At 46.0% G+C, this 22733-nt stretch overlaps 1 protein-coding gene across 7 annotated transcripts in view; it reads right to left on the bottom strand.

Moving 5' to 3' along the window:
• Nucleotides 1-22733, bottom strand: part of cyfip2 (cytoplasmic FMR1 interacting protein 2) — a 91080-nt gene that overhangs the window by 23256 nt on the left and 45091 nt on the right. For all 7 annotated transcript variants that reach the window (XM_043703145.1, XM_043703151.1, XM_043703146.1 and 4 more), the window contains exons 16-23: nt 18683-18836; nt 16998-17154; nt 11307-11403; nt 10760-10836; nt 8145-8253; nt 5128-5247; nt 4055-4254; nt 2082-2169 (exon numbers count right to left, since the gene is read on the bottom strand). In XM_043703145.1, coding sequence (XP_043559080.1) covers nt 2082-2169; nt 4055-4254; nt 5128-5247; nt 8145-8253; nt 10760-10836; nt 11307-11403; nt 16998-17154; nt 18683-18836 — 1002 coding nt within the window. The remainder of the gene's footprint in view (nt 1-2081; nt 2170-4054; nt 4255-5127; nt 5248-8144; nt 8254-10759; nt 10837-11306; nt 11404-16997; nt 17155-18682; nt 18837-22733) is intronic.

Genomic DNA, 22733 nt, shown 5'->3' with positions numbered 1-22733 from the left:
TAGAGGGCATAGGTTTAGGGTGAGTGGGGAAAGATATAAAAGAGACCTAAGGGGCAACATTTTCACGCAGAGGGTGGTACGTGTATGGAATGAGCTGCCAGAGGAAGTGGTGGAGGCTGGTACAATTGTAACATTGAAGAGGCATTTGGATGGGTATAAGATTAGGAAGGGTTTGGAGGGATATGGGCCGGGTGCTGGCAGGTGGGACTAGATTGGGTTGGGATATCTGGTTGGCATGGACAGGTTTGACTAAAGGGTCTGTTTCTGTGCTGTACATCTCTATGACTCTAAGTTGGAGATTGTGATGCAGCATTGCAGCTGCCATTTGTCAAGTTATTCCCTCGCCTCTTGAGAATACCGCCTCTTCAGGGCAGCACAGTGGCTTAGTGATTCGCACTGCAGCTTCACAGCACCAGGGTCCCAGGTTCGATTCCAGCCTCGGGCGACTGTTTGTGTGGGTGACATCCCGCGTCTGCGTGGGTTTCCTCCGGGTACTCTGGTTTCCTCCCACAGTCCAACGATGTGCAGGTCAGGTGAGTTGGCCATGCTAAATTGCCCATTGTGTTTGATGCGTTAGTCAGAGGGAAATGGGTCTGGGTGGGTTACTCTTCGGAGGGCAGGTGTGGACTGGTTGGGCCAAATGGCCTGTTTCCACACTGTAGGGAATCTAATCTACAAAAAAATGGGGATTGCCAAATTCACACCAAACCCACCTCAATTCCAGACTTGTATGTGAGCACATTTAAAATGTCATCTGTTGTCACTGAAATTCACCCAGACAGTGGTGCGAATGTGGAATTCACTACAAGGAGTACCTGAGGCAGACAGTATAGATGCAAGAGCGAGCAGGTGTGTGAGGGGAAAAGAATCAGAAGGACCAAGTGGGTTTGAAAACAGGGTTGGGAGGTACATCTGGTGACACTAGTTGGGCTGAATGGCCTGTTTCTGTGGTGTAGAATCAAATAAATTCCATCCATGTAAAAGGGAGTTATGTATGTATATGGTGCAGTGGTTAGCACTGCTGCCGCACAGTGCCAGGGACCCTGGTACAATTCCACCCACGGGTGACTGTCTGTGTGGAGTTTGCACGTTCTCTCAGTGTCTGTGCAGGTTTCCATGTGCTCCTGTTTCCCCCCACGGTCCAAAGATATACAGGTTAGGCAGCTTGGCCGTGCCACAGTGTTCAGGGTTGTGCAGGCTAAGTGGATTAGCCATGGGAAATGTGGGATTGAAGGGTCTGGATAGGATGGATTTTAGAGGGTTGGTGTAGACCCACTGGGCTGAATGGCCTCTAACTGCACTGTCAGGAATCCATGAGTGTTTGGAATATTCCAGAGACTGCACTGGAATAAATCAGGCTGCTGTGTAGAGGTATGGTGATGGTCAATAATTGGATATTTCCTCTGTGTGTTCACAAGAGGTAATTTTCTGGCTCCCCACTGTGTCAGGGAGAGAACAGCAGAATGTGTGCAATTCCTGAAGCAAAATGCTCAGAAAATTGGAAACCATGTGGGCCCAAATTTCCAACACACACCCCAGTCAATAACGACCTCTGCAGCATTGGGAAACAGTGTGTCGAGTCAACAAACCAAAGGCCTAGAGAAGCCTTTCCAAATATCATCTACCTTGGCACCCACTGCTGTTCCCAATGGGTCAGACAGTCGTTAAAATCCCACTGCACCATAAAATCGGTCTCCTATACAACTGAGGCAAAATGACACATCACACTTTTGAGATACCTTCGAACCTGGGGAATTTCTCTCAGTATCCCATCCAATATCATGAAACTCAGAGATTATGCTGTCATCCATCTTGTGGCAGCTAGTGGGATACTGCTGGCACAAAATGGCTGCCACATCAATCTTCACAACAAACTTCAAAGAGAGTGATTTTTTTTCACAAGAATTAGCACCACGATGGGTCCTAGAACACACCCAAACAAAACTGCCAACAAATCTCTCCGCTCTGAACAACATTCAGTCAGATATAAAATTTAAAATTTAATTCAGAAATTGCTGATTTAAAATCCAGCAAAACTGTTATTGGTTCTACAGTCACACCATAAATCAACCCTCACTCACCTTTGACCCATAAAGGTAATATGGCTGGACACTGGCTGGTTTATCCCTCTGAGGCTCATCTGTAAAGGGAATCGCTGTCCGAACAAACCTGGGTTTGCAAAGGAAAACGTTATAGTTTCAATGAAAGAGAAATAAACATGATTTTGTAAATCTCTTGTCCGTTGGCAGCCTGAGATATTACTAACAGAACACAATGCAGTTCAAGGTATAGTGTCGGAATCAAACACTATGAGGGCATGTACAGCAGAGTGTTCAATACAGAGTATAGCTTCCTCTGCTCTGTTAAACTGCAAGTAACATTTCCTCAATACTCCCCCTCAGACAATTTTAGGATAGGAACAGCATGGGTTTAAGTACAGAGTAGAACTTAACTCCCTCTTCACCAACTGCATCTAACACCCCTCGGACAGGTACAATATGGGGTTAGATGCATAATAAAGCTCCCTCTGCTCTTATAAATTGAAGGAAAATCTCCCTTTACATCTTCCCCATCATACACTCCCAGGACAGGGACAGCATGGGGTTAGACACAAAATAAAGTTTCCTCTAATCTTTTAAATTGAAAGTAATTCTTCCTCTACATTGTCTCCATCAAACACTCACTGGAAGGGGACAGCATGGGGTTAGATACAGAATAAAGCTCCCTCTGAACACTCACTGGACAGGAACATGAGGTTAGATACAGAGTAAAGCTCCCTCTACACTGTCCCCGAACACTGCCAGCACAGTGTACAGCCAATGTCTAGGACAGTGGGGTCCATCAGGGACCAATAAGTGAGGCTTCCTGTGTTCAGGAGCAGGATTGTGTTTTGTACCGAAGGTTAGGTAGGACCAGGGCCCCAGAACAACAGTAGCACTGGGGCCTCTGATTTCAGCTTCCTCTACATTCACCAATGTGCTGATTATTTCATAGCCTGGAAAAGGAATCTGTAGGGGAATGGGTCTGGGTGGGTTACTCTTCAGAGGGTCGGTGTGGACTGGTTGGACGGAAGAGCCTGTTCCCAGACTGTAGGGATTCTACGATTCACATTCATCTCTCCACTCTCCACCTGCTGACCCACTCCCAGAAGTGGACACTGCTGGGTGGACAGCGATTGCTCAGGGACCTCACAGCAACAGGAACTGTCAGACATACCAGGAGAACACAGTCTCAAATTGTGAAGGACAAGGCCAGGGTGGTTCGAAATAAACTAACTGTTTGTAGTATCCAAGGAGTCAAGAATGATGGCAAATTAAATGCAATAGATTTAGCAAAGGTGGCAGGGGGAACCTCGTCACACAGAGAGCTGTGAGGCCGCGGGATTCACTCGCAGGGTTAGTGCCTGAGGTCTCGACACTGATGCTTAGATTGAGGAGGTGGATGAAGGAAACAATATTGAAGGATGTGAGAACAGTGTAGGCAAATGTGACTAGACTGATATGTTCAGTGCACAGCAAACACTGAATAGATGGGCTGAATGGCCTCTTTCAATGTGTTCCAATTGGTTGATGAGCAGAGATTCCTTCCAAATAAATATTGGGAAGAACAAAGTCATTGCCTTCAATCCCCACCACAAAACTGGTTCTTCAGCCCCCACCTTCATCGCCCTTCTGTTCCCAGCCTGACACAGGACTGTCTGCAACTTCCGGGTCTTATCCGACCCAACAATGAACTTCAGACCACGTATCCAAAACACTAAACCCAACACACTGAGACCACCTTCGCAATGTCGCCACCTCTCCCTCAGCTCATTGGCTGTTGAAACCATTGGCTGCATCTTTTCTACCTCTCGACTTGACTATTCCACATTCTGAGTCACATGATGAGGAACATCCAACCATCCCCCCTCCTCTGACAAGAAACAGAGAGTGTTGGGGGTCTTTCATCAGGAGCATTCCCATTGGTTGGGAAGGTAGCGAAGAGAAGGCCCTGAGAAGGGACCCTCCCCCACCTTTCACCTCTGACCCCACCCCATCAAAAAGGCAACACCCACCGATTTGTTGATCCGTTGTAGCAATAGTTGGGCAGGAAGTCAAAGTTGAGTTCCCAAAAGACATGAAGCGTGATTCGTCCGTACGGAGCAGATACGTTATGATTGGCCTCCCTGAACATGGCGTCAAAGCTGTCCAGGGTCATGTGTTTGCATAGGAGACGATGGGTGAGACGGTTGACCTCAAACAGCCACTCCAATTCCTATAGGCTCAAATCACAGAAGACTCTATCAACGTTATATATGAATAAACAAATCAGGAGCAGCAGTCGGCCATTCAGTCCCTCAAGCTCGTTCTATCATTCAATCCCCCGGCTGATCCGTCAGTAACCTCAAATCCCCATCCCCACCTACCCCTGAAACCTTTTGACCCCTTGGGTGACATGTGTCTGACTTAATAATATTCAAGGACTCTGTATCCTTACCTCTTCAGGAAGTGAATTCCAAAGGCTCTAGACTCATTAGCAGAAATAATTTTACCTCATTTCTATTTTAAATAGTTAACCGCTGATGTTTAAACAGCAACCTCTATATTAGTCTACTAAACCTTCCCTGGATTGCCTGAAAGTGGTTAAGGTCAAAACATTGTGTTGTTTCAAGAAGGAGGATCTAGCCTTTGTGGCTCAAGGGACTTTTCTGCCTCTCTTCTGGCTGTGTAGAAACCTACTAATTAGGAACAGAAGTAGGCCATTTGGCCCTTCAAGTCTGTCCCTCCGTTCAATATGATCTTGTTTGATCATCCGACTAAGTTGTCTATTCCTGCTTTTCCCCCCCATTCCCTTTGACCCTTTTAGCCCCAAGTGCAACATTCATCTTTTTCTTTATTCATACAATGCCTTGACTACTTTCAGCGGCTCAGCATTCCACAGGCTCACCAGATTCTGGGTGAAGACATTTCTCCTCATCTCAGTCGGACATGGTTAGCCCTGCATTCTTAGACTGTGACCCCCTGTTTCTGGACTCTCCTATTATCAGGAACATCATTTCGGCATCTACCCTGCCTAATCCTGTTGGAAACATCTCAGCACCCGAGCCCCACCATCTGAAACCGGCTTTGAAGACCTTGATGATCTCACCACAACGGACGTCAAATCCTCACTCTCGAATCGGCTGATCGCGTGATCCAGAGACTTGTACATAGCAGCTGAGATCCTCTGAGTGATGAGTCTGTTGAGGTCGATGGACCTTCCCAAAAGCTGTGGGGTGGGGGTGAGGAGACAAAACACAATGAATCGACAGGTCCAACCTGGTCCCATCTGGCTTTCAACATTTTCGAAAGGCTCACACTAACACTTGGATGAGAATCACCCCTCACAACCTCACTGTGACGACTTAACTATTAGGAATCTGGCAGGTTATCCCCATCCTTTAGGTCTCGACTAATGCAGGAGATGGGGAGGCCATTGACTCTGAGGGTGGGTTATCATCCCAAAGGCGAAAGGTGAAACCCATCATGAATGTGGAATGTTGCAAGAAAAAAAGACTATGAACATGGCAGATTTTTAATACAGGATTCCTCATAGCTAGCAGTCCATAAATAAAACATCCATTTTGCAGTGGCAGTGCAGAGAGGAATACAAGCAAATCAGGGCAGGACTTATACACTTAATTGGAAGGTCTGGCAACTGTTGCTGAACAAAGAGGCCTTGGAGTGCAGGTTCATAGCTCCTTGAAAGTGGAGTCGCAGGTAGATAGGATAATGAAGGCGGCATTTGGTATGCTTTCCTTTATTGGTCAGAGTATTGAGTACAGGGGTTGGGAGGTCATGTTGCAGCTGTACAGGACATTGGTTAGGCCACTGTTGGAATATTGCGTGCAATTCTGGTCTCCTTCCTATCGGAAAGATGTTGTGAAACTTGAAAGGGTTCAGAAAAGATTTACAAGGATGTTGCCAGGGTTGGAGGATTTGAGCTACAGGGAGAGGCTGAACAGGCTGGGGCTGTTTTCCCTGGAGCATTAAAGGCTGAGAGATGACCTTATGGAAGATTATAAAATCATGAGGGACATGAATAGGATGAGTTGCCAAAGGTAGGGGAGTCCAAACTAGAGGGCAGAGATTTAAGGTAACAGGAAAGATTTGCCCTAAGGGGCAACCTTTTCACACAGAGGGTGATGCATGTATGGAATGAGCTGCCAGAGGAAGTGGTGGAGGCTGGTACAATTGCAACATTTAAAAGGCATCTGGATGGGTATATGAATAGGAAGGGTTTGGAGGGATATGGATCAAATGCTGGCAAGTGGTACTAGATTAATTTAGAATATCTGGAAGAGTTGGACCAAAGGGTCTGTTTCCGTGCTGTACATCTCTATGATTCTATGACAGTCAGGCATGTTTCTGTTCCTGGACTAATAATCCAGGCTACGACATTTCAGATTTCACTGTGGTCAGTCGAAAGCCATGGAAAGCAAAATTCTGATCCTAATAATAACAAGCATGGTTCGTTGTAAAACCTAATTGGTTCATTAGTACAGAGGCAAATTATTGCAGATGCTGGAATCTGAACTGGAATCAAAAATTGCTGCAGATCACAGAGGGTCAGGCAATAACACTGGAGAGAAAGCAAGTTTCTAATCTAATGTTCTAATGAAAAGTCATCTCGATTCGAAACATTAGCTTCCTCACTCTCCATGGATGCTGCCTGGCTTGCTGTGATATCCAGCACTTTTTGTTTTCAGTTCATTAGTATGTTTTAGCATTGGTGAAAAAAAAGTTGCATTTTGACAAAGTTGCCCTGTTGCACTCACCAGGACATTTTGCAAGACTATCAAATCAAGAAGAAAGCTACGTTTTATGCTGCATAGGCCGTAAGTGCTAATTGATTCGCAAGTGGACTCTGAACGATGTATTAGCTAGTGTCTACTTGTCAACCAATCAACACTCTCCTTTTATGATCTATAAATACTGCTTTCCCCCAATGAATTAGTATTCTTGTGCATGATCCTGATCAGTACAAGACAAAAGATTTTGACAAAGTGTGTGTCTTTTTTTTCAGCAATATTCAAGTTTTGCTCTACCAACCAACTATGAATATCCTGTAGTAAAGGGAATCTGCTGTCCTTACAGTCTGTGGTCAGATGTGCTTCGTTCTTAAATGTCCTTTGACTTGGCCAAGAAAGACTTTCAGTTTACACTAAACCTGCCATCAGTGGTTTTAAAAAGGCAACTCGACACCACCTTTGGATATTTGTGGGCTCCACATTACAGGAAAGGTGTGAATGCTTGGGAGGGGGTACAGAAGTGATTTACAAAACTGGCTCCAGGCATGAGGAGCTGCAGTGATGAGGATAGATTGAGGAAGTTGGGACTGTGCTCCCGAGAGAGAAGGTGGCTGTGAGGAGATTTGATACAGGTTTCCAAAATCACAAGTTGACCGGATAGAATAGCTATGAAGACATTTAGAGTCAAAGAGATGTGCAGCACGGAAACAGACCCTTTGGTCCATGCCAACCACAGATATTCTAAATTAATCTAGTCCCATGCCTACATGTACAAACAACAACAACCAGAGGAAACAGATTGATGAGTGAATGGAGCAGAAACGATGTGAGAAAAAGCATTTTCACACCGTGAACTATTAGGGTCTGGAAAACACTGGCTGGAAATGTGATGGAGGCAGATTCAATTGAGGCATTCAAGGGGGTGTTAGATAGACATGAGGATTTGGTCAGGGTGTGGATAAAAAGCAGGAGAATGGCACTGGGTAATTTGAAGAGCCAGTGCAGACACGGTGGGCCAAATGGCCTCCTTCTGCGCCAGAACAATTCTGGGATTCTCAGCACGACGGAGATGTGCCAGCAATACCCACACATCCTGAGAATGGAAACATTGCCCAGAGATGTGTGACCCATGTCTCCACCATTGGCTCTTTCCAGCAGTGGACAGGAATCTGGATGAGGAACTCGGATCGAGTTGACCTCTTTCATGGATGCACAGAGGTCAGACATGTGGAGGTTTATCGCCAGGCTGGCAGAGGTCACAGGTCAGAGGTTGGGCATAGAAGTCAGTCTGTGAGACTCAGTTCTGCACAGAATGATGCACCATTTCCCTGAGCAGTCAGGACAACCTGAATGCTGGAGTAAACATGATCCGTACCTGTACATGTCTCTGTTTCAGTAACGTCTCATAGCGATTGGACGGTGGGTAGGGAATGATGACTCCATAGTTCTTGCATTCTGCCCGGAACCTTTTATCCAACAATACGCTTAGAAGAGGAAAGACAAGGAGAAATTTAACATGTCTATGTTGCAGCTTCATCAGTGTCTCTAGGTGTTCCTTACATGAGCTGACTCCAAAATGTAAAAGGAGAAATAGGAGCAGGAGTCATTTCCAGTCTCCCTAGTCTCAGTGGTTAGCACTGCAGCCTCACAGCACCAGGGACCCGGGTTTGATACCAGCCTTGGACGACTGTCTGGGTGGAGTTTGCACGTTCTCCCCGTGTCTGCATGGGTTTCCTCCGGATGCTCCAGTTTCCTCCCACAGTCCAGAGATGTGTGGGTTAGATGAATTGGCCCTGCTAAATTGCCCAGAGTGTTCAGGGATTTGTAGGTTAGGTGCATTAGTCTGGGGTTCAATGTAGAGGAATGGGGAATGGGCTTGGGTGGGATACTGTTTGGAGGGTTAATGTGGATTTGTTGGGCCAAAGGGCCTGTTTCCACACTGTAGGGATTCTAAGGATTCGAGCAATCGTCATTTAATTAAGACGATGGCTGGTCTGATCTTGGACTGAGCTCACCTCTACTTTCTTGCCTTACCCCAAGCTTCTGATGAACTCTCATCCTCATCTCACTTTCCCCAAATTAATAACCGTCTAACTCAGCTTTGTCATTCAGTGACACAACCTCCACATCCCTCTCTCCGAGGTCGAGGACTCTGAAGATTTACAGCCTTCAGAAAGAAACACACCTCTGTCTTAAAGGGCCATCCCCTTATTATGAAACTATTCCCTCAGTTCTAGATATCCCCAAGGGGTTAAATTTAAGATTAGCATCTGAGAAATAGATGGGAACAGATCCTAAGAACTGAAGTGTAAAGTGAATCACTTTAGTCGGAAAGAGTCTACAGATTGAAAGTGTAAATTAAAAAGTTCAACTGTTAAAGGAGGTACAGCACAGAGAGGCTCGAGAGGGTCATCAAAGATTATAAGTCAAGTTGAAAAGGTTTTTTAAAAAAGCAATGGGATTACTGGACTTGTAAATACAATAATAAGCATTAGAGTTAAGGTAAATCTTCATAAAACACTGGCTTTACATAGAAAATACATAGAACATAGAAGAATACAGCGCAGTACAGGCCCTTTGGCCCTCGATGTTGCGCCGATCCAAGCCCACCTAACCTACACTAGCCCACTATCCTCCATACGCCTATCCCATGCCCATTTAAATGCCCATAAAGAGGGAGAGTCCACCAATGCTACTGGCAGGGCATTCCATGAACTCACTTTATGCTGGAGTATTGGGTTCTGTTCCGGGCATTCCTTTATAAGGCAGATGGCCTGAAAGGACTAACTCAGTTTTGGAATAGTCCTGTCCACTGATATATAAATGACTTCCTCTGGAAGAAGTTAGTCAATTTGTTTGTTAGTCCGTGCCACAGTCTGCAGCCATGTAGTATACCTCTAGTCATTATCCATCAGGAGATAACAATGTCTCTTACTTAGTGTTAATGTAGTTAACCAGTCTTAAGCTAATGCTGTTACATAGAAAATTGCTTCCTGTTACTGAAGTATGTGCCTCTGATGCCAAAGACCAAGTAGTAATTAATGCTTCACAACTTAAACCCCACTGAGAAACTTCAGCTTTAACAGATCTCCATAAAGGCATCAATTCACCTAAGAAACTACAGGCCTGCCACTAAAGATACTGAACTCATTGTAACTAATAATTGTACATTTTACTCATCTGATCTTTATGAGTATGATAGTGCACATGAGGGATGATGGAAAGACAGCTCGAGGGCATATGTGTTTCAATAAATAATCTTAATTTATTTTAATGCACAATGTCTACTGTTGGAAATTATTTAAAATTGGGGACAAATCACTGAGTATATGAAAAAACACAGGCCTCACATATAGATTAGGGGTCTCTGGCGCTGTGAGGCAGCAGTGCTAACCACTGTGCCACCGTGCCGCCCATATAAAGACACAGAAAATAATAAAAGACACAAAGTCTGTCTGTGATGGGACCAGAAGAAATTTATTGAAATGATGTCAGTGATGAGGGATTTCAGTTTTGTGAGACACTTGTGAACCTGGTTTGGTTCTACAATGAAGGTTATGAGAAGATTTAATGGAGGTGCTTTAATAGACTAAATAAGGACAAACATTCTAGGGGCAAAAAGGATCAGTAACCAGAGGTCATAGATTTAAGTTAAAAGAACCAGAGGAGATTAAGCGAAAATGGCAGCACGTGGTTCGGATTTGGAATGCATTCGGCTAAAAAGTGATGGAAGCACATTCAATAATATCTTGCATAACATTTCCAAGAGAAAATTGGGTAAGGATTTGAAGGGACTAAGGACAGTGGGGTTAAAGTGAAAGAACCAGACTGATTGGACAGTTTCTCCAATGATCTAGTGCATGCACAGTGGGCAGAAGGGTCTCATTTTATGCCGTGAGACTGGACAGCTTTAACAATGTGGAAGGCAACATCACAAGTGGCTCCAGAATGGGTCCTGACAACTTAAGAATAAAGAGGATCATACTCTACCTGCCAGCCATCGCCTTGTAATAAGCAAAGATTTGATCAGCCAACTTGTAAACAAATTGGTCAAAGCAGAGGTTCACCTGGAAAACAAGCAAATAAGTAGGATATAGAAAGGCAGTTCCCACACTTATTCCACTCACTAAGTTCAGGCAATGAGGGTTCATCTGGTATCCACATTCCCAATGTACTGGCACATACTGGGAGACCTGTGACTGTGTCAGCAATCACTAGGCAGCACAGTGTATGGCATTCCTGATGAAGGGCTTTTGCCTGAAATGTCGATTTTCCTGCTCCTCGGATGCTGCCTGACCTGCTGTGCTTTTCCAGCACCACTCTAATCTTGACTCTAATCTCCAGCAACTGTAGCACCCACTTCTGCCGAGCACAGTGCATACCTAGTCTCCTCATTGATCTGGGGATACCGGGGCACTGCACTCCAGCTGTGGCTGCCACCTGCTGACCTGGCACCCTCTCAGCTGCAGCCCGCTGGATTTACCCAAACCGAAGGGGGATGGGAGGGGAGAGGTTTAAAGCAGCAAAACTCACTCACCTCCGCTTCAATCTCGTCATACAGGAACTGCTTTTTGAACTTGGTCAGAGTGTAATAGGCACTGTCGTTGTACAGGTCCAGTGGGTACAAAACATATCTGGAAATGTGAGAACCAACAAAGGAATCTGAAACATCTGTTCTGATCATTTCGGTCAGGTGACCATGCTCAGTTCCCTGCCCTTTTTGCGAAAGAACCAAATTAAGAGTCACACAGCATGGGAACAGACTCTTTACCCAACCAGTCCATGCTGACTCTAATCCCAAACTAAACTAGTCCCACCTGTCTACGGCTTAGCCCATGTCCCTCCAAACGTTTCCTATTCATGAATGTACCCAAATGTCTTCTAAACATCGGAACATCCACCACTTCCTCAGGAAGTTCATCCCACCCACAAACCACGCCCTGTGTTAAAACATTGCCCCTCATATGTTTTTTAAAATCTCTCTCCTCTCACATTAAAAATATGCCCCTAGTCTTGAAATCCCTCACCCCAGGGAAAAGACACATGCCATTCACCCTGTCCATGCCCCTCACAATTTTATAAACCTCAGTAAGGTCACCCCTCAGCCTCCTACACTCCAGTGAAAAGCATCCCAGCCTATCCAGCCTCTCCTCATAACTCAAGCCCTCCATTCCTGGCAACATCCTGGTAAATTTGTGCTGCCCAGGCTAACTCAATCTAATACAATCTAACCTGATTAATGAAGAGCTCTCCCTATGACACAGACCATCCCATTACAGACTGAACCAAACCCAACTCATGTCATGAGAGAAGCTCACTGTAAAATAAAACTCTTTGATAATGAGCTGACTGGAACTGCACTCAGTAAGCTAACTATGGTAGAACAATTTCTCATACACAGAGATAATTTCCTTTTCACTTCATCACTTAGTTTAGAAAACCCATAAAGTTGGTGATTTTTAAAGGATTTGTTTGGAATGCTGTCCTTTAGCTGAGGCATGTACCCTCTCATGTGAACATGAAAGACCCACAGACACCCCAAAGAGAGTTGGAGTCTTCTCTCTGGAAGCGCAGCCTATTTTTAGAAATATCAGACTCTCTGATCACGTTGCTGCTGCTGTTCTGTGGGTTCTTGCTGTGTGCATATCGGGTATCGCGTTTCCTACATTACAACGGAGACTTCATTACACAAAGTGCTCAGTTGGCTGTGAAAACATTTCATACACAAGGCCATAAAATGGAGGAGCATAATTCAGCTATTTGGTCCATCGACTCCGTTCGACCATTTGATCATGGCTGATTTGCTTCTCAACCCCAATCTCCCTCTCCCCATGACCCTTGATCTCCCAAACAATCAAGAACCTATCTATCTCTGTCTTAAATATACTCAATGACTCGGCCTCCACAGCCCTCAGAGGCAATGAGTTCCACAGATTTTCACCACTCTCTGGCTGAAGAAATTCCTCCCCATCTCAGTTCTAAAGGGTCATCCCTTCACTGAGGCTGTGCCCTCGGATCCGAGTCTCTCCTGTTAGTGGAAACATCTCCAGGTGCACTCTATCCAGGCCTCTCAGTATTCTGTAAGCTTCGATCATATCCCTTCTCATTCTTCTCAACTCCATCCGCTCCTCATACAACAAGTCCTTCATTCCCAAGGTCATTAATACAAACTTCCTCTGGACCCCTCCAATAGCAGCACATCCTTCTTTAGATACAGGGCCCAAAACTCTTCATTATATTCCAAATGTGGTCAGACCAGAGCCTTATACATCCCTGCTCTTGCATTCTAGTCGTCTTCAAATGGATGCTAACATTGCATTTGCCATTTGAAATGACAGCACAGAGGCCAGTATCCCATCACCAAGTCACCCTTTATTTACTCGTGCACAGTACACTGGCTGTGGTCAGCCAGCACTGAGTCAGTCTCCTGAACTGAGGAGATTCTGAATCCCCTGTTTGTGGCTCAGTGGTTAGCACTGCTGCCTCACAGCACCAGGAACCCAGGTTCGATTCCCACCTCAGGTGACTGTCTGTGTGGAATTTGCACATTCTCAGTATCTGCGTGGGTTTCCCCTGGGTACTCCAGTCTCATCCCACAATCAAAAGATGTGCAGGTCAGGTGAATTGGCCTTGTTAAATTGCCTATAGTGTTCAGTGTAATAATCAGGTGTAAATATAGTGAGGTGGGTCACTGTTTAGAGGGTTGGTGTGGACTTGTTCGTCCAAATGGCTGGTTTCCACGCTGTAGGGAATCGAATATAATCTAATTTGTCAGCCAAGGCTCCCTGATTGGCCCAGGTCAACAACCCCAATCAAGGATCTCTCAGTCAATGAGATCCACCTGACTCCAATCGCTACACCTTCCAAACTGCCAAATGAACCTGCATGTTAACCTTAAGTGAAACCTGACTTCGTCCTTCAGATTTCAGAAGCCTTTCCCTGTTTAGAAAATAATCTATGCCTCTATTCTTCCGACCAAAGTGCACAATCTCTCACTTTCCCACGTTGTGTTCCACCTGTCCCTTCTTTGCCCACTCTCTTAGCCAAGTCCTTCTGCATCCTCCCCGTTTCCTCAGCACTACCTGTCCCTCCACCTATCTTTGTGAGACCTGCAAACTTAGCAACAATGCCCTCAGTTCCTTCGTCCAGATCATTAACGTATCAACATGAGAAGTTGTCATCCCAACGCTGACCCCTGCGGAACTTCACTAACTATTGGCTGCCATCCTCACCCCTTTATCCTCACTCTCTGCCTTCTACCAGTCAGCCAATCCTCTACCAATGCCCAATACCTTGCCCCTCACACCATGGGCTCTTAGTTTATTTAGCAGGCTCTTGTGTGACACTTTATGAAAGGCCCTCTGGAAATCCAAATAGATCATGTTCACTGACTCACCTTTCTCTAACTTGCTCATTACCTCCTCAAAGATTCTAAAAGATATGTCAGGCATGAGCTCCCCTTGACAAAGGGTGCTGACTCAGCCTTGTTTTACCATGCACATCCAAGTATTTCGCAATCTCATCCTTAAGAATGGATCGTTAATCTTACCAAAGTAAGGCTAACCAGTCTACAATTCCCCATTCTTCTGCCTCACTCCTTCCTTAGTAGACAAGCAGGAGGCTGGAAAAGCACAGCAAGCCAGGGCAGCATCAGGTGGTGGAGAAGTCGATGTTTTGGGTGTAAACTTTCTTCAGCATCTTCTCCACCTCCTGATGCTGCCCTGTCTTGCTGTGCTCTTCCAGCCTCCTGCCTGTCTACTTTGGATTCCAGCATCTGTAGTTTTTTTTTGTCTCACTCCTTTCTGAAGCAGGGTATTACACTAATCACTTTCCAGTCACTGGGACCCCCTCTGACTCCAGTGATTCCTGAAAGATCCCAACAAATACCCTCACGACCTCCTCAGCTATCTCCCTCGGAATCCTGGAGTGCAGTCCATCCAACCTGGGTTATTTATCCATCTTCTGATCTTTCAGCTTCCCTTGCGCCTTCTCCTTAGTGATGGCCATTACACTCAGCACGGCCCCCTGACTCTTTTGAAGTTCGAGTAAGCTGCTGGTGTCTTCCACCATAAAAACTGATGCAAACTACCAACTCAGTTCCTCCGCCATTTCTTGGCTGCCCATTCCTGCTTTTCCAGCTTCATTCCTCAGCGATCCCTTGCAATCTTCTTTTACATTACAAGCTAGTTTACCCTCAATTTTTATCTTTCCCTCCATTAATGCTTTTTTAATCACTCTCTACTGGTTTTAAAGGCTTCCCAATCCTTTTGCTTCCCACTAATCATACCACAGGATGTGAAAGTGCTATATAAATGCAAACTTCCCTTTAGAGCAAGGCAAGTTGGAAAGTTGCTTCCCTAACACATTTCTGTCTTGCATTCAAACAAACAGTATCCTCAAAGCTAACAGCCTCTTCCTGGGTTCCTCACTGAGATGAGAGGAAATGTGTTCACCCAGAGAATCACAGAATCCCTACAGTGTGGAAGCTGGCCATTCGGCACATCGAGTCCACACTGGCCCTCTGAAGAGCATCCCATCCAGACCCATCCATCTACTCTATCCCAGTAACCCTGCATTTTCCCATGTCTAATCCATCTAGCCCACACATCCCTGGACACTAGGGGTAATTTAGCATGGCCAAAGCAGAGTACCTGAAGGAATCTCACGCATACACAGGGAGAATGTGCAAACTCCACACAGATAGTTATCCAAGTAGTGAGCCTGTGGAATCCTTTGCTACAGAAACCAGTGGATGCCAAAAACATTGAATGCTTTGAAGAAGGAGTTAGATATGGTTCCGAGGGCTAAAAGGATCATAGGGTATGGGGAGAAAGTGGGAACAGGGGACTGAATTGGATGCTCAGCCATGACCATATTGAATGGCAGAGAAGTTTAAAGGGCCGAATGGCCTACTCCTATGAGTCTATGCTTCTGCCTATGTTTCACACAGTTTCTATCTGAGAGAGAGTATTTAGCTCAATGGTCACCATTCCCACCTCTGAATCAGATATGATTTGGAGATGCCGGTGTTAGACTAGGGTGTACACAGTTAAAATTCACACAACACCAAGTTATAGTCCAACAGGTTTAATTGGAAGCACTAGCTTTCGGAGCGCTGTTCCCTCATTCACCTGATGAAGGAGCAGCGCTCCAAAAGCTAGTGTGCTTCCAATTAAACCTGTTGGACTATAACCTGGTGTTGTGTGATTTTTAACTGAATCAGACAGGCTTTGAAGCCTTATAATAGAGATCAGAGTCCAGGATCGCCAGGTTGCTCTCCAGAGGGATATCGGTGTTGGGTTGATGTGGAAGACTTTCCACCCACCCTTCACTGTCTGGGGTTTACAGAAACCCGAACACACTCATCTCCAAACAGGACTGGGATGAAATGGTCATGGCTCGTCATCCTCTCCCTGTTGTTTTCAGTCAAGAGATGACGAACAAACGTGTGCATACTCTGAAGCAGATGATAAAGTAGCGGCAGATTTCAAATGGTGCACAGCAAATGCTGCGTCACTATTCTCTGTCCCTTTCCCCATCTCCTTCGTCATTAATTGATTGCACATTTTGCAATCATTGGCTCATCCCAATCTTCATCGCTGAAATACTGGAGAAGATAACGCAAGTTCATTTAGCATTCATTTCACTAACAGATACCACTGCTAAACTAGCACCTTTTACACCCGACAAGCAGGCAATGAGGTTCGTCGGTCAAATCTAATCTTCAATTATAGGATGTTCAGAGCTGTTCATTGTCGGGATTCTTGGTCAAATTGAAGGTCCCACTATTTCCACCAAAGTTCATTTAGCATTCATTTCACTAACACATACCACTGCTAAACTAGCACCTTTTACACCCGACAAGCAGGCAATGAGGTTTGTCGGTCAAATCTAATCTTCAATTATAGGATGTTCAGAGCTGTTCATTGTAGGGTTCTTGGTCAAATTGAAGGTCCCACTATTTCCACCACAGTTTTGTCAGATATACCATGGACAGGCATCGTTTGAAGCAATCCTGTTATAAAAAGACAGTGAGGGAGCATTACCGTTTCCCCTCACTCCCCTCTTCACCCTTGACAACCATCTGATGAAGGTGCAGCGCTTTGAAAGCTAGTGCCTCCAAACCAACCTGTTGGACTATAACCCAGTGTTGTGTGATTTTTAACTCTCCCCACCCCAGTCACAGTGAACAACCGAAAAGGACAGACGGTAGGGAAGTAAACTTTACTCCATCATGGAGGGCTCTTTGGTCTCCAGAATATGGTCCGTCAGAATCCACGGCATCGACATCTCAATGGGAAACTGGATCCTTCGGCCCATGGTCAACTCCAGGAAGAATTCTCGGAACCAGAGCTGGGACAGGTCACAGCACTGCTGCAGCGATTCTGAAACAACCCACAGGAAAATCAGGAGCGGCACTGCACTCTGAGTCAGAATGCACAGAGACTGCATTCTACACCATCGAAGAGGGCAGCGGAGGAAGGGGGAGAACCACCATCCCATCAATCCCTCCCCTCCCACAGTCCATAGCCCCTCTCCTCTACCACTGACTCCATCCACCCATCCACTGCATCCCTTCCCACAGCCCGGGTACACACTACCCCATTACTCCACCCCACCTTATTTATTTATTTATTCATTTTGTGGGATGTGGGTGTCACTGGCTGGGCCAGGATTTTTTGCCCGTCCCTAATTGCCCTGAAGAAGGTGGGGGGGGGGGGGGGGGGGGTGAGCTGCCTTGTTGAACCGCTGCAGGCCACCTGCCATCAGGGAGGGAATTCCAAGATTTTGACCCAGTGAGAGTGAAGGAATGGCGAGATATTTCCAAGTCAGGAATGATGAGGACTGGCAGGGAAACTTGAAGGTGGTGCGTTCCCGTGTATCTGCTGCCCTTGTCCTTCTAGATGGAAGTGGTCACAGGTTTGGAAGGTGCTGTCTGAGGATCTTTGGTGGATAGCTGCACTGTGTCTTGCAGATGGTACACACACTGCTGCTACTGAGCGTCAGTGGTGGAAGGATTGGACGTGGTGCCAATCAAGTGGGCTGCCTTGACCTGGATGGTGCTAAGCTTCTTGAGTGTTGTTGGGGCTGCACACATCCTTATCGTGGATTCTACCCAACCACTTATTCTCCTGCCCCCATTCTTGTGAAAGTGCCTGCCCACTAGAGGTGGAGACCATGAATGCCTATCGAACCTAGAATAACAAGGATCGATCCAGGATAATCAGTGTGGCTTTGTAAGGGACAGATCATTTCTAACAGGTCTGTTTGAACTTTGAGGAGGTGACTAGGTGTGCAGGTGACTAGGTACTGCAGCTGACGTATTCTACAGTGATGTCAGCAAGGCTTCTGACAGGTCCTGCTTGACAGGCTGGTGAAAAAGCCTAGTCCATGGACTCCAGGGCAAATTGGAAAAATGTATCTGTAGCTGAGTTAGAGGCAGGAAGCAGAGGGTGCTGGTTGAGCGGCGTTTTTGTGACCAGGGACGTCACACGATGTCGGGTCTCTTGCTTTTTGTTGTTCATTAATGATCTAAACAGGAATGCAGGAAGTATCATCAGGTGGTCGACAATAACAGGATAATTATTGATCTGGTCATGATGAGTGAGAAATCCGTGGGTTACAGGGAGACAGAGACGGGCTGGTCAGAAAGGCTGATGACAAACACAATTTAATCCTTAAAAAAAATGAGGTGATGAATTCTGGGAGGACAAACACAGTTCTGTCATCCCCACTTGCCCTAGCTTCATATTAGAATATAGTCTGCCTGTCTCTTCCAGTTCTGACAAAGCTTCCTCAACCTGAAACATAAACTGTGTGCGCAGAGGCTCCCAAGTCAGAACCCTACCCCCGTGACTGCAGTCTCCCTTTCAGTAAGGCTTGTGTAAGATCAAAGAGAGATGGGACACTCACCACTGAAGTTGAGGAGGTGTGTGTGGAAGAAAGACTGTTTGTGAAAGTCCTCGATAGCGATTACAATTGGACCATCAAGGCTGCTACGTAGTGTCTTCTTGGAGCCACTCTTGTCAGCAATGAGGGACTCCAGCATGGTCCTCACCATATACAACTAGAAAACAGAGAAAGCACTCAGGGGGCACAACCTCAAAACAGGAACAAAACCACATTTAGTGTCCAAAGATGTGAAGCTGGAAGAACATTGCAGGTCAGAGTGCATCTGAGGAGCAAGAACATTCTAATGAAGGGTTTTGGCCCAAAACATTGACCTTCCTGCTCCTTGGACACTGTCTGAACTGCTGTGCTCTTCCAGCTTCATGTCTATTGACTCGAACTTCCAGCACCTGCAGTCCTCAGTGTCTCCGACAAGCCACACTTACTTCAGTTTTACTCATTCACAGGCTGTGGACATTGTTCCACATGGATTTTCCTCCTTAGTTACCCGGGAGGAGGCGGTCAGAACCATCTCGCTTTTGAGGCAATTTCAGTAGAGGGTCAGCCGCATTGCCATGGGTCTGGAATCAGATGGAGAGCCAGACCAGTGAAAGATAGCAGGTTTCATTCTGCAAAGGAACCAATGTTCATGGTCACACTGGGGTGACACAAGCTCGTTACTCAAGATCAATTTCATCATTGCATTTCGATTCTGCAGTGAATACCGCTCTGTTGGTCATCAGGGTTGCTCTCCAGAACACCACTGTACCATCACCCTGTGGACTGACTGACCACCAACTGGGCCTTCACAGGGGCAGCCTGTCAGGGTGGGGTAGGGTGGGGCTGGGGGGAGGAATTCACAGCCAGAAGCCAGGAACCAGGCAGGGCGATGGTGACATCATTGTTTCACACTGGCTTCTGAAGCTTTCCGAGGTGCCCTGGAAATTCCTAAAGGTCCTGTCGCGGGAAACAGGGAATCAAGGACACACACCCTTGATGTGGAGCTGGGGGCCTCGGGGAACATGCAAGAAACGACAGAGTGTTGTGAACACAGCCCAGTCCATCAGGCAAGCCAACCTTCCATCCACTGATTCCACCGACACTACCCACTGCCTCGGAAAGGCAACCAACATCATTAAAGACCCCTCCCACCCCAGTTGTAATCTCTTCCAACTCCTCCATTGGGCTGAAGACACAAAACCTTAAACACACGTACCAACAGATTGAAGAACAGCTTCTTCCCTGCTCAATGCACCTCTCAAATTTCTAATTTAATGTTGACCTCCACCTTCTCTGCAGCTGTAAGACTGTATTCCCCACTCTGTTCTATGACCCTTATGCACTTTGTACAATAATGATCTGCCTGTGCTGCACGCAGTTCAAAACGTTTCACTGTACCTAGATATACGTGACAATAATAAATCAAATCAAAAAAGTCACCCACTCTGTGTGCATGTGAGTGAGTGCGTGTGAGTGAAAGAGTGAACGACACACGCACACATTTTTCACACATACACAGATGCACTCACACAAAGAGACACAAAGTTACATACATACCCACACAGACTGCCCTGTTCAGTCACACATAGATACCACCTCTCTCCCCAGCAGAGTCCAGGTCGAACATGTCAGTGATCAGTTTGTAATGGAGCTGAATCTAATACTACTTTCTTCTATTGAACTGGAACAATTTGTTGTCCCCATCTCTCACACTGCACAGGAAGATCCAACGTTTTCCTGTTCCTTTCTATCTATCAGGTAGCTTACAAGATTTGCAGTCGGGTAAATCAGTAACCATCATGTCCAAAGAGTGAATACAGTGCAGTCCGATATCCCCACCTGGAAAACAAATGATAAGAATGTGCATTTCTACAACACCTTTCGTTCTTTGGCATGTCTCCAAGTGCTTGACGGCCAATGAAGTACTGAAGTGTAGACACCACTGCAGCGTAGAAAATGCCAGAACCAGTTCGCACACAGCCAGCTCCCACAAACAGCAACATGATGATGACAATAAATCTAACAGGACCCTCGAGATGTTGGTCCTGGACCCCAGGGAGATCTCCCTGAATCATCTTCACACAGTCACCATGGGATCTTTCACAGCGACCCCAGGGGGCAGGGGTGACCTTGCTTTATCTAATAGCTGAAGGGTGCTTAACCAGGGGCTGAGGCCAGGCCTTGGAGGGTGGGGGGATGGAATAGAGGGGTGCGTTTGTCTATCTAAAGCTGGTGTTTAACAATGATGCTGCCACTTGGTGGCTCTTTCAGGAACTGCACCAATAAAGAACAGCTTCAATTTGACAAGTTCACAGAAAGAACACAGAGCAGTGTTCCTCATCCTGAACTACACAGGGGGAAAAGAACCAATTCTCATATAATTCTCCTTTAGTTGATGATATACTTGTAAATAAGGAGAAACAAAATAAACTGTTATTTCTGTTTCTCTGTTTCACTTCACATTTCACGCGTCAGACTTGCTATTTCCTGCCTCTGGTTCCACAACAGGACACTGGGAATTACAGAAAATTTCCTCAACATAATTAAAACCGGGACAGGAGACACTAACTCGAGTGGTCCTCTGGAATCGATGGCCCAGTCACCCTCTGGACTCCAGCTCGTGAGGAGTAGGCGTGTGATTGAGGGCGCTTGCTCAGATTTGGAGAGGTACCGATGTATTGATCTGTGATAGCCTTGTCTGCGAAGTTTGGACTTCCAACTGGCAATTCTGCCGCATCCCGGGACCCTCTGCAAAAGTTTCTGAGTCAGAGTCAGGAACAGGATAGTTTCTCAGAAAAGGGTTGAATGGCCTTTTCTGTAGAGTGCTGAAAATGTGTTGCTGGAAAAGCGCAGCAGGTCAGGCAGCATTCAAGGAGCAGGAGAATCGACATTTCGGGCATGAGCCCTTCTCAACCACTTCCCTCCCTGACGTCTGGTGGCACTTAGGTTAAATCACACCAGTTGATTCTCTCTAATGAGACAGCAGCCCCTAGGGTCTGGTAAGACTATGGCGAGACACACACACACTCTGAGCACCAAAGGCAACATAATCCCACCTCAGGGAATTCAACAGTCCACGCTCTTTGGCACTGACTCTGTTCCCCATTGACTCAGCCACAGTGAGGGTCCTGCCTGGAGTTCCCTGTCCACAAACACGCTACCCCCATGCCCAAAATCTAACCAATTTTCTCACTGGGGATCTGTCCAACACAGCAGAGAAAAACCAACAGAACTCCAGCTCAGCACCAAGGTCCACATCACTTCAACAAAAATCAGGATTTTTGTCAGGTAGAAGATACAGAAATTTGTATGCGTGTACAAACAGATTCAAGAACAGCTTCTTCCCTGCTATCAAACATTTGAATGGGCCTCTCAAATGTTAATTCTGATCTTTCTCTCTCTCTCTCTCCATATCTTCACTGCAGCTGTACCACTGTGTTCTGCTGCCCTGATGCACTTGATGTGGTATGATCTGCTCTCATAAGCTGGCAAAACAACACTTTTCACTGTATCTGGGTACTTACGACAACAATAAATCTATGACACTTTTTAAAATATTTTCCTTTGATGTGGGCATTACTGCCCGTCCCTAATTACCCCAACATGCCAGCAGCTTTCTGGGATATTTCAGAGGGCAGCTGAGAGTCAATGACATTGCAAAATCTCTGGAGTCACATGTAGACCAGACCAGGTAAAGATGGAAGATTTCCTTCCCTGAAGGGCATTAATAAACCAGGTGGGTTTTTAATGACAATTGACAATGGTTACCTTATCACCAGCACACAGAGCCGGGCTGTTTTCAATTCCAGGTTTCATGAATTGAATATAAATTTCACCAACTGCTGTGGTGGGTATTGAACTCTTGTTTCCAGGGCGACAGCTCAGTGAGAATACCATCACGGCACCACATTCTTTAAATTGTGGAACCCGCTCTTATACAGAAAACAACACCTGGATCTCAAGGGTCTGTGGAACACATGATCCTCAATGTTATAAAGTTCATTAAGGACACATACTGACCCTCTGACAGTGCGGCACTCCCTCAGTACTGACCCTCTGACAGTGCACCACTCCC

This window comes from Chiloscyllium plagiosum, chromosome 14 (assembly GCF_004010195.1).
Source record: "Chiloscyllium plagiosum isolate BGI_BamShark_2017 chromosome 14, ASM401019v2, whole genome shotgun sequence".
Lineage (NCBI taxonomy): Eukaryota > Metazoa > Chordata > Chondrichthyes > Orectolobiformes > Hemiscylliidae > Chiloscyllium > Chiloscyllium plagiosum.
The sequence above is the reverse complement of the archived record's forward strand: the minus strand, read 5'-3'. Positions and strand labels throughout refer to the sequence as shown.